We start from the raw sequence: 12,553 nt of genomic DNA, 5'->3' as shown, positions 1-12,553 counted from the left end.
GTTATCCAATCTGCACTTGCCTCACTTTGCCTGAATACGCATTGGCCGATTCGCAAATCCTCGATTCGGAAGGCCGCCCAGGTGTGAAACAACAATGCGATATGACGCGAATATGAATCGGCAAAGCGTATTCAGACAGCGCGAGTGTGAATGAACGATGCGATATGATGCGAATACAAATTGGCAAAGCGTAGTCAAAGAGCGCGAGTGTGAATGAACGATGCGATATGACGCTAATATGAATCGGCAAAGCGTATTCAGAGAGCGCGAGTGTGAATGAACGATGTGATATGACGCGAATACGAATCGGCAAAGCGTATTCAGAGAACGTGAGTGTGAATGAACGATGCGATATGACGCGAATACGAATCGACCAATGCAAACTGACCCTACTTCTGTGCCCTGTGTGGAGAGGTCCAAAGACAAGGACATAGAGCAATGGATTCAGACTCCAGGAAAAGAGATTCCTGCTCAACATTAGGAGGAACCTCCTGAGAGTAAGGGCTGTTCGACAGTGGAAGACACTCCTTCGGAGTTTAGTACAGTCTCCCTCATTTGAGATCTTTAAGCAGCGGCTGGATGGCCATCTGTCGCAGGTGCTTTGATTGTGAGTTCCTGCATGGCAGGCAGTTGGACTGGATGACTCTTGTGGTCTCTTCCAACTCTATGATTCTATGTAGTTCCTTACAGATCTCCATTTTACCCTTGGTAAGGTATTGGGTGGTCAAAAGTCACGTACGGCTGTGAACAGCTCTGTACCTTCCTGTCATCATCCATGTTCACCAGCCTTGAACAAGAGACCACAATGACCAAGATTCTGGTTTGGACCTGCTTCTTTCCAATGGTGACTGTATTATCCTTTCAAAGGAGGTGGGGTAAGATTTTTAGAAAGAGGAAGAGTGCAACTGACCAGCGCTGCAAAACAATTTCAGAACTTCCCTTCTTGTTGCAATGACTACGGGAGAATGTTCCAGTAAAAAAAAATGGAGGCAGAGCTGCAGTCTGAAACCCACAGAAGAAAAAGAAAAGCCACCCACACGTCAAAATTGACAATGTTTTCTTTTAATTAAGCCACAGAGTAGAGCCCAGCAGGAATGGCCTTTGCAAACAGCTGCCTGACCACAAACACACACACACACACACAAGTTTGTATCAGCAACACAAAACAAGGAATGCCTTCTTTACGAACCTGGTGCCACCCTGATGTGTTAACACTACATATTTGGTTGTCCCCAGTGATCCCGGCCCTCCAGATGTGGTGGACTACAAATCCACTGTAGTTGTACTCCAACACATCTGGAAGGCATCAGGTTGGGGAAAACTACCTTAGGCAGAGACAAATGCTTAAGCTGAGTTGTCCCACATCCTTTGTACTCAGAGCACTGGTGTCCCAGTTTTAAGAAAAGAGAGGGTTTAAAAGCCAGAAGCTGAAACAAGTCATGTTCCTAAAGCTTCCAGGACTGCCTGCTGAGAATGGACTTAGAGCTGCCTATCTGTTTCAATTAAAAATCCAGAGTTAAAGCAAAATCCATCTGCACATAAAATGAAATAAAAGATCCACGGGGAGAATTTGGCCCCCTCCCTTCCCAAGTCACTCACACGCACACATGCACACGCACACATGTTGAGTTATTGCAGGTTGCAGCCTGTGCATCAAGCACGGCTTTGGCAGTGGCAGCTGGGATCCGTCCTCTGGAAGCCCACCAGCTCACTCCTCTCCTCCAGGTCTCTTCAGCAGAGCACTGTACTTCAAGGGGATGTTGTCTGACCGCAAGACAACCTCCACCAACGTGAAAACAGTAATGACCTTTAACGACAAAAGAGGACAAAGGACAGAAGTTAGCTGGGTGGCAATGTCTGTGTGTGTGTGTGTGTGTGTGTGTGTGTGTGTGTTTGCCTTCAAGTTGCCTGTTGACTTATGGACGTATGGCTTCTTGTTGTTAACTGCCCTTGAGTGGATCTCAACCCATGACAAGGCTGCCGATGAGACATCTCCAAGACTCCCTGTCCTCCACTGCTCTGTCCAGCTCCTGCAAACTCATACCCTTCCTTCTTTTATGAAGTCCATCCATCTAGCATGCAGCCTTCCTCTCTTTCTGCCTCCCTCCACCTTTCCAAGCATTATTCTTTTTTCCAACAATTCATTCCTTCTCAGCTTGTTGCTGTTGTCATGTGGCTATGAATGAGAGGTCTCCAAGCAACCTTGGAGCAATCTCCAAGCTCCAATCCAAACTGGGAGGCTGCCTGTACCTTTTCCCATCAAGGCAACAGCTGAGGCTGTTTAATATTGTTTTTCATGACCGGGTGTGTGTGTGTGTGTGTGTGTGTGTGTGTGTGTGTGTGTGAGAGAGAGAGAGAGAGAGAGAGAGAGAGAGAGAATGGGGATTAATTTCCTGTTGTACCTGTTTTGCCAAGTTAATTGCTATGCATTTTTATTATTGTTGTTGTTGTGAACTGCCATGTATTTTTTGCTATTTATTGCTAGTGTGATTTGCTATGTTATTTGATTGTTATTTACTATGTATTTTTTTTTTACTGTTGTAACCTGCCCTGATTCCTTGTGTTTGGGCGGGATATAAATACATTGTTATTATTATAAATTATGAATAGCCCTGCCTATCCATAAACACAAACACAGCTGCTCTGTCCTCTTAAGAGACGGGTAAGAAAAGGGCCCCAAAATATTTTTGATTGAAAACTCTTCCCCCTAGTTTTTCTCATCTCCAAATGTCTCCCAGGGCACTTTTAGTTCTCTCTGGCTATTATAGGCCCAAGTGAAGCCTTTCTGATCCTGTTGGAAAGTGATTCTGTTGGGAAAAGTCCTGCACATGGCCCCTTGGCCAATACTTTCTCTGCTCCTACCTATGTCCCCCTCCATCACAGCCTTATGTAGTAGGCCTTTGGGATTTGTTCTTCTTGCAGTGGCCATTCCCATTGCTCCACACTCTGGTTTTGTAGAAGCAAGCTGTGGTGGAGCCCAGCAATGATGCTGCCCTTGGAAAGATTAGGGAAGGAAATACATGTGTGTATGTGTTTGATGCATCGGATTTTTAACACAGAGAGACACCACGCACTGTTCCTGCAATCTTCTGCCTGGCTCATAGCATTCCTGCTCCCCTCAAAGAGTTAGCCTGAGCATTACTACTAGAGTTGCCAACTTACACTTGGCACCGGTGTGGAGCTTAATCATACCCAACAAACACAGTGCCTCCCTGTGGCTGAGTTATGGAGTTAATGGATGCAAGGGAAGAGAGCGGGGAGACACTGAGAGATGGCTATTAAAACATTGGTGCCTCAGGAAATTTCTCTGGAGATCTGGGGAAAAGCAAGTGTAATTGGATCTTTGGCATTGATGTGAGTGCAAAAAGCAAAACGGAGAGAAGGGAAAACACAAAACCCCTGCGTTTTCCAGGTGGGTTGGGAATCAAGATGGAGAGGTGGGCCTCTGTCTGAGCTTATTAAACTTCACAATTAACAGCCTGGAAGGTGGAGGAGTTGAATTTGTGAATTGGATTCTTGGAGGAAGACCAAATCAGGAAGAAATCTCATAGAGCAGAGAGGATGCAAAACATAACTGACAACAGGTTACGAACAAGCTGAAAGCACCTCGGATGATAATTCTGGAGAGAGGGGGGGTCTTCTGAGATAGCTTCAGGGGGAACAAGGCCTGCAGACAGGGAGGCAATGGCTTAGAGGCCCTACATAGTTTGGGTCCCGGTTATCTACAGGATCACCTTCTCCCGTACAATTCACCCCAAACACTGAGGTCCTCTGGAAGTTGCTGCAGCCTACAAGAACCCAACTGGCAGCCATTACCCAGAGGACCTTCTCATCGGCCGCCCCTAGACTGGGGGATGACCAGCCAGAAGAGATCTGACAGCAAGAATATAAAACACATTTGAAGGCCTATCTCTTCTGGAAGGCCTATCCAGGCAGTTTTTAATCATGAATTTTAATCATGAATTTTATATTTACTTATTGTCCTACCTATTGTAATATAAATATTGTGTAGTGATGCAGTTTAATATGTGTATTTTATGCAATGACTGTGTTTTAACTGTTGTAACCCACCTCAAGCCATGAGTAGAGGCAGGTAAGAAATAAAATTATTATTATTATTATTATTATTATTATTATTGGATATTCTTGATGTCTAGGCACACTTAAGCAAAAAAGAAGGTGCTTGGACAGAGGGAGGCAATAGCACAGAAGGGTTGCAGTTCAGTGGCAAACCCCTCACTTTGCATCCAGAAGGATGTCTCCAGTTAAAAGAATTGAGTAGTGGGTGAAGGGAAAGAACTTTATCTCTGCCTGATATTCAGGAGAGCCACTGCTAACCAGGGTAAGCAGTACTAGCCAAGATGGGTCAACAGCCTGATCAAAAACTACCTTTTTAGACTGCAATTTATACTCAGAACGCTCTAGCCGGCCTGGCCAGTGGCTGAGGAAACATAACGTTTCCAAACATTGGGCCTGACTCAGTATAAAGATTTGCCCATCTAAAATCCTCCAACACTTGTCAGACAGAGTAGCACTGTGTGTGAGAGAGACCTTACCTGTTGGACAGCCTCCTGCTCAGGGCTCTCTGCCTCCCACATCAGTGTCAGCTGAGGTTTCTTGCCCAACTTCTGGAACTGGAACCCCACCAGCGGTAAAGCCTGCAAGAGAAAGAAGAGAGCATGAGCTCAAGAGACCCAGGCAGATGGGGGCAGACCTGCATCCACAGAGAGGGAACACCAGAGCTGGAACATGGGAGTGCTAAAATTTGGAAGGGGAAGGAAGAACCTCTACAGTAGTGTGACTCAAAATGGCGGTGGGTGCCAGCTTGCAGTGAGTTTCTAGGAAAGGAAGAAACAGTTGTAGCCAATGGGGGGAGGGATATGATACTCATCCCTACAGGGACAAATGCTGGTCTCCCATGTCAGACAACCTGAGAAGCACTGCTCTATAGCATCCAATACCTCTGGGGTTAGGGGAGAACAGCAGAACCTACCAGTTATACAGGGTGAAGGAAGGTGCAATCCATTAATAAAAAAGGAGACCCGTTTCACTCACTCTGTGGCAGCAGTCCCATCTTTGCCTCTCAGTTGCTGCTCTTAAGAGCCCTGTGGTCAGGTCAGACCAAATGAGTCCCATCTGGCCAACCTCCTTGTCTTCCATACTGGCTAACCAGATGCATCCCAGAAGCCCATCAGCAGAAGATGAAAGAAACAGTCTCCCTAAGGCAGCCTGTGCTATTCAGAGCAAAGCTTGTAAAAATTGCTTTCACTGTGTGTATAAACCCCAGAGTTCACCATTCATTGAAGGATTCTGGGAGCTGTTGTCCAAAAGTCAATTTTCCAAGCTGTGTCTCAAAAGTATGCTGCCTATGAACACAGAGGCTCTATTTAATTACCCCTCCGAATGTTTCATTGACAGAATCCAACCTGCTCCACTTTTGGGCCCCTTGCCTCTGACCCACTCTCTTCATCCATCACCTAAGAACCATGTATTTCTTTTATACACAAGAAACAGGCTTTGGGATCAATGTAGCATTATAGGGCAGTGCTGTTGTTTTAAAACACTGTTGTTTATTGGGATTTTATGCCCATTACCTATTTAAATATCCAATTGCTGCAGACATTCCCTACTGTTGGAAACAGCTCCAAAGCAGCAACGATATGCAATGTCTGTAAAAAACTTGTCAGAAACGTATGTTTTCCGAAGTCTATTCCATACACAAGTATCCATATATTTGTAAAGGATAAAACAAGCTACACTCTGAAAAACCATAGGTGAGAGTGCACCTATGTATACAATCCTGGGTAAAAAGTCTGGAACTGGGCATGTCTGCCTCTTGCCCCAGCCTTCACCACTGCAACCATTTCCTGATTTTATTCTGAGGATATTTGAGAAACTCCTGTTTTAAAAAGGCAGGATTGAAAGTTTTCAGCATCAATGGAACACCTTGACATTTAGTCAGTTGGTCTGGTGTGTAACAAATCTTTTTGGCAAAGCAACTTGAGTGCCCAATCTGAATGTATACAAGCATGGGAGGGGGGTGTAGATTAAAATCAATTAAAAGTCTCTCCCTTAGTTCTTCCAGATCTCCCTGGAAAGCACTATGAACAAATACAAACTGTTCTGGACAAGATGAGAGGGTCATAAGGCACAAGCCTTGGAAGACAGATCCTTCCCTCCCTGCCGTGGGACCAAACCATAACTAAACTATATAACCATAGAAGTGACAGGAGTTGGCACCTGTCGCGGGTGCTAGAAAAGTCACCCATGATGCCTCTTTACACCCATTTCTGGAGATGAAATAAAAACTGATTCTTCCCCATTTCCTCATTTCCAGATGCCAAAGTGCTAGCCACGCCATTATCCACTTGGTTTTATTGTGCTGCTACGAGGGGATAATTGTCCCCCTTGGAAGGGTCTGAACGATGGGCAGATGGAAAGTGGAGGCGTTAGGGGAACACTTCCCCTCCACTGGCTGCATAAAGGACAATTCATTTCCCTTGAATGCTGAGGCACAGAAGACCCCAAACAGCCACCTGGAAAGGAAAACAGGATGGGATGGCAATAAACAAGGCCTGTTGTTGCTTTGTCCCTTCAAGTCATTTCTGACTTATGGCGACTCTAAGGCAAACATATCATGGGGTTTTCTTGGCAGGTTTCTTCAGCAGGGCTTTGCTAAGAGAGTGTGACTGCCCAAGGTCACCTAAGTGGGCTTATACAGCCAAGCTGGGATTTGAACCCTGTTCACCAGAGTCCTAGTCCAATGTCCAAACCACTACATCATGCTGGCTCTCAAGCAGGGACTGCTGGACAACAAAAACCAGGGAAACTATAGTTTTTTTGTGGGTTGGGGGGGCTATGCGGCCATGTTCTAGAAGAGTTTATTCCTGACGTTTCACCAGCATCTGTGGCTGGCATCTTCTCTGAAGATGCCAGCCACAGATGCTGGCAAAATGTCAGGAACAAAACTCTTTCAGAACATGGCCACATAGCCCAAAAAAACCCACAAAAAACTATGGATGCCAGCCATAAAAGCCTTTGACTTTACACCAGAGAAACCGCTTGGAGGGTAAGCTGATGCCATCCCTGGCAATACTGTCAGGAAGCCACTATGTCTTTCCCCAGACTTCTGGAGATGTTTAGCCTGAAAAAGAGAAGGCTAAGAGGTGATATGATAGCACTGTTTAAATACTTGAAGGGATGTCATATTGAGGAGAGAGCGAGCTTGTTTCCTGCTGCTCCAGAGACTAAGACCCGGAGCAATGGATGCAAGCTCCAGGAAAAGAGATTCCAGCTCAACATTAGGAGGAACTTCCTGACAATAAGGGCTGTTCGACAGCGGAACACACTCCTTCCTCGGAGTGTAGTGGAGTCTCCCTCCTTGGAGGTCTTCAAACAGAGGCTGAATGGCCATCTGTCAATGGGGACGCTTTGATTGAGATTTCCTGCATGGAAGACTGGGTTTGGACTGGATCACTCTTGCAGTCTTTTCCAACTCTATGATTCTATGATTCCCAGTTCCTGGCTTCTCCTCAGGACACAAACAGAAGTGAGAACTGAGAATGGAATCTTCTTAGGCTGGCATAACCAGGGGTTACACCACTGGAAGTACTTTGTCAGGCATAGCACAAGGAGCTATCTCTCAGCATTCTCTGAAGATGCCAGCCACAGACGCTGGTGAAACATCAGGAAGAAAATCTTCTAGAACATGGTCACATAGCCTGGACAACCCACAAAAAATATATATCTCGTACTTCTCTGTGAAATGGCTTCTCCTCAGCTGCTCAGTGGCAGTCACCTAGTGTTTGGGTGCCAATCCTCCCCACATCCTGGCCACTGACTAGCCATAGGGGTGTGTCCAGCCACTGTGGGCCACTGGCCTTGATTTGTTGAATGCATCAACTCTGTAAAGGAGCAGTTTGGACCACCAGCTAAGTACACAGAATCAGTGCTTTGCCAGCACTGTAGCAGCATTTTGGACTTGGCTCTTGACTATGACTCAGCCAAGTAAATAGACCAGTACAAGAATTTGGAAAGGTTACTTTTGGGATAGCTTTGAGAGACTCCCCCAGGCAGTGCGTCTCTGTGGCCTCATTCCCCTGATGAATCTTAGAGAAGTTACCTTTTTTGTTACAACTAAGAAAGGAGATTTGGCCATTGTGACACATGCCTTTTTGCTATATCCCATTTGGATTACTGTAATACAGAATCAGTGTGGAGAGGTGGTTTGAGCATTGGACTCTGGAGACCAGGGTTCAGTTCCCTGTTCAGCCAAGGAAATCCAGTGGGTGACCTTGGATGAGTCGCATACTCTCAGCCCCAGAAAATCCTGTAATAGGTTTGTCTTATGGTTGCCATAAGTCTGAAATGACTTCGAGGCACAAAACAACAACAACGGACTTTACCTGGGGCTGCCTTGGACGAGTGTTTGGAAGCTTCAGCTTGTCCAAAGAGCTGCTGCCAGACTGTTAAGTGCAGCTGGCTATGGGAAGCACACAATTTGCTTATTGCATCAGCTCCACTGGCTGTCCATCCTTTATCAGTCAAAATTAACAGTGCCGAGGATGCTCTATGAAGCTCAGGTCCAGATTATTTGAAGGATCGTATTCTCTTTTACAAATCTGCTTGCATTTTAAGATCTGCTGGGAACGCCTTTCTCTTTCTCCCACCACCCTCACAGGTAGTTGCAATAGCTAGCCTGGAGAACAGAAGGTTAAGAAGTGATATGATAGCCCTGTTTAAATATTTGAAGGGATGTCACGTTGAGGAGGGTGCAAGCTTGTTTCCTGCTGCTCCACAGAGCAGGACCCAGAACAATGGATGCAAGCTACAGGAAAAGAGATTCCATCTAAATGTTTTTAACTGTTTTTATATTGCATGTGATAGCTCTTGTAGATGTACACCGCTTTGATCTCAAGGAAAAGTGGTATAAAAATAAAGTTTATTATTATTATTATTATTATTATTATTATTATTATTATTATTATTATTAAACATTAGGAGTAACTACCTAAGAGTAAGAGCTGTTCGACAGTGGAACACACTCCCTTGGAGAGGGGTGGAGTCTTCCTCCTCGGAGGTCTTTAAAAAGAGGCTGGATGGCCATCTGTCGGGTATGCTTTGATTGAGAATTCCTGCATGGCAGGAGGTTGGACTGGATGGCCCTTCAGGGTCTCTTCCAACTCTACGATTCTAAGTACCGTACATTTGGTGGGGAAATGGGAGATGGGTGTCTTCTCAGTGGCTCAACTTCAAGTTGTCTCTGATTTAAGGTGACCCCAAGATGAATCTATCATGGGGTTTTTTTGACAAGATTTGCTCAGAGGGGGTTTACCTTTACCTTCTTCTGAGGGAGAAAGAGTGTGGCTTACTCAAGGTCACAGTGGATTTCCATGGCCAAGCGGGGATTCAAACCCTGCTCTCTACAGTTGTGCTCCAATGCTCAAATCACTGCACTACACTGGCTCTTTGGAAATATAATACTAATACTAATAATGATGAAATGCAGTGACTAGGCTAGCTGGGGGATTCTACAAGTTACAGCCCACAAACTAATTTTTTTAAGCTCTGTTGGCAACCTTTATGGTAATGTTCTTGCTATGTGGTCTGACATTCTTGATGAGGGAGCCTGGTTGTGTCACTTGGTCGCAGAGACTAAGGAATGTTGTAAGCAGAATAAAGGGTTACAGGGGTGTGCTGGTTGGGTATCTGGAAGTTATCATTCCCAGAGCTCACACTTCCAAGTTGTAGTAGTGCTCATGTTATTTGACTCAGTTGTCCCCCCCCCCATTCATTAATTCATTAATTCATTTTAATCATTTGATTTATATCTCATTCCAATATCCCAGTGCAGTACTTTTTAAAAAAATTTTTTTTCCATTTTTAAATATTTATTGGTAGAATGAAATTAATAAATGTTATTATAATAAATTGATAAAACAAAATATTGGTTAATTCGCCTTACAATAATATATAAAAACTTTTACATAATATCCCCCATACATATAATATATCCCTTTATATTCCATTCTTTACTACTTTATCTAAATCTAATTCATATTTCTTTTCATCATATACTTTTCATAATTCCCCGCTCCCCCCGTCCCCCAAGTGCTCCCCATCACCAGAGCCTAATATCTTCTTATTACTCTACCTCCAGAATTGTAGCTCTTCCTCTGGTGGTAAGACACCTCCTTCTTTTACTAAAACCTTTTGTACAAATGTTTTCCATATTGCTTCGAAATCATTTCTCTTGATTATTCCTCTTCTACACTTAATGATAGTTAACTTATCATTAATTGCTATTTAACATATCTCTATATATCTATACCAATCTTGTATTTGTAAATCTCTCTGGTCTTTCCACTTTTTTGCTATCATTAATCTCGCCGCTGTTAATAAATTTGTAATTAAATCCTTTATAACTTGGGTGCAGTTAGTTTTATCATATAAACATAATAAAGCTATCACGACTCAGTTGTGCCGGCAGTGTGTGCTAGGGAAGAAATGAGAATGAGAGGTTGTAGAGAAACCTGGAGCTCTCTGGTGAGTGTTGGAGCAGATGCGGTTTGCTTCCCCTATGAATAACTTTCCTTTTTGCTCCCAGCAAGTCCTGTTTGTTGGCATCCCATCTTGTATGTAGGTAGGTATGTAGGTTGAGTCTCCCTTATCCAAAATGCTTGGGACCAGAGGTGTTTTGAACTGTTTGGAGTTTTCTGAATTTTTGAATATTTGCATGTACATAATGAGAAAGCTTAAGAGATGGGACTCAAATCTGAACATGAAATTCATTTACTGTATTTTCCAGCATATAAGGCGTCTGGGCGTATAAGACGACCCCCAAATCATATGCAGACAGCGCCCTGGCCTACTATATGCCGAATTAAGAGGGTCTGGTGCCCACACACGCCAGCTTGAGGGGGCCTCTGTGGAGGCCTGGAAGGCGGGTGTCTTAAGTGGCAATAAGGCCTCCCACAGTCTGGCCCAAAAGGGCACTAGATGCCACTGGAGCCGCGGAAGCCGCTGGAGCTGCAGAAGCTGCTGGAGTGGAGTATCCCGGGCGGCAGTATTGGCGAGGCATAAGGGACCAGCTCTTTCCCTCTGCCCGACCATCCCTCTCCACGTCTCCACCACCTTTTCCAGTAATGGTGGCAAGAAAGAGAGAGCTCGGCTGCGGTGCGTGCTAGGATAGGAACCCGCAAGGACACCCCTCCACTCCGAGACAGAGAGGTGGCTATGCCATTTGCCTGTCTCTGTGGAGGCCACCAAACTCAACCCGGCGTATAAGACAGGGATAAAAAGTCATCTTATACACCAGAAAATACGGTATGTTTTGTATACAAGTTATCTATGTAGTCTGAAGGTAATTTTATACACAATATTTTTAAATACTTTTGTTCATGAAACAAATTTTGTATACATTGAACCATCTGAAGGCTAAAAGTGTCGCTGTCTCAGCCACCCATGTGGACCATTTTGGAATATTTTGGATTTTGGAATTCTGGATAAAGAAGACTCAACTTGTATTTATTTTATTTAGATGGTGACTTTTTCCTGGCATAGGATCCAAGGCAGTTCACAGATTGTCGTTAGCTGCCTTCAAGTTGATCTTGACTTATGGCAACTCTACGGATGAGACATTTACAAGATCCCCTGTCCTCTACTGCTCTGCTTAATTCCTGCAACCCCATAAAACCCATGATCTTCATAATAGAGTCCATCCATCTGGCATGTGGCCTTCTTCTCTTCCTACTTCCCTGTACCTTTCCCAGCATTATTGTCTTTTCCAATGCGTCCTTCCTTTTCATGATATGTCCAAAGTACAACAGCCTCAGTTTGGTCATCTTGGCTTCCTGGGAGGTTTCCAGCTTGATCTGCTCCAGGACCTATTTGTTTGTCCTTTTGGCTATCCATGGGATCCTCAGCACTCTCCTCCAGCACCAAATTTCAAAGGCATTGATTTTCTTCCTATCATCTTTCTTAACTGTCCAGCTCTCACATCCATACATGGCAATAGGGAATATGATGGCTTATATGATTCTAACTTTTGTGCTGAGTTATATATCTTTGCATTTTAGAATCTTTTCTAGTTCTTGCATAGCCACCCTCCCCATTCTTAATCTTCTTCTGATTCCTTGCCTGCATTCCCCATTTCTATCAATGTTTGATCCCAGGTACGGAAATTCTATTACTGTTTCTATTTCTTCATTGTCTGGGTTGAATTTGTGAAGCTCCTCAGTGGTCATTATTTTTGTTTTCTTTATGTTCAACATTAAGCCTGCCTTTGCACTTTCTTCTTCGATCTTCTTTATTAGGTGTTCCAGGTCTTTGAGGTTTTCTGCTAGGATTATGGTGTCATCAGCATATCTTAGATTGTCCTGCAGAAGGGGGTTCCAGAGGTTGGGAACATCCACTGAAAAGGTTCTTTCTGGTGTCCTCATCAAGTGTGCCTGTGATGGTGGTGGGACTGAAAGAAAACCTTCCACTGATATCTTAAAGCTCTAGCAGGTTCGTATAGGGAGATACAGTCTTCTACACAGTCTGGACCTAAGGT

The 12,553-nt window shown here is 44.3% G+C and overlaps 1 protein-coding gene across 1 annotated transcript in view; it reads right to left on the bottom strand.

Annotated features, from left to right (window-relative positions):
- Positions 1–1,040: 1,040 nt before the first annotated feature.
- The window catches only part of DIS3L2 (DIS3 like 3'-5' exoribonuclease 2), a 131,508-nt gene continuing 119,995 nt past the window's right edge, over positions 1,041–12,553 (bottom strand). Inside the window, exons 11-12 of the mRNA XM_042458553.1 lie at positions 4,557–4,658; positions 1,041–1,807 (exon numbers count right to left, since the gene is read on the bottom strand). Coding sequence (XP_042314487.1) covers positions 1,709–1,807; positions 4,557–4,658 — 201 coding nt within the window. The 3' untranslated portion in view covers positions 1,041–1,708. The remainder of the gene's footprint in view (positions 1,808–4,556; positions 4,659–12,553) is intronic.

The sequence above is a fragment of the Sceloporus undulatus genome, chromosome 3, assembly GCF_019175285.1.
Source record: "Sceloporus undulatus isolate JIND9_A2432 ecotype Alabama chromosome 3, SceUnd_v1.1, whole genome shotgun sequence".
Classification (NCBI taxonomy): domain Eukaryota; kingdom Metazoa; phylum Chordata; class Lepidosauria; order Squamata; family Phrynosomatidae; genus Sceloporus; species Sceloporus undulatus.
Note: the sequence above shows the minus strand (reverse complement) of the source record. Positions and strands in the feature narration are given on the sequence as shown.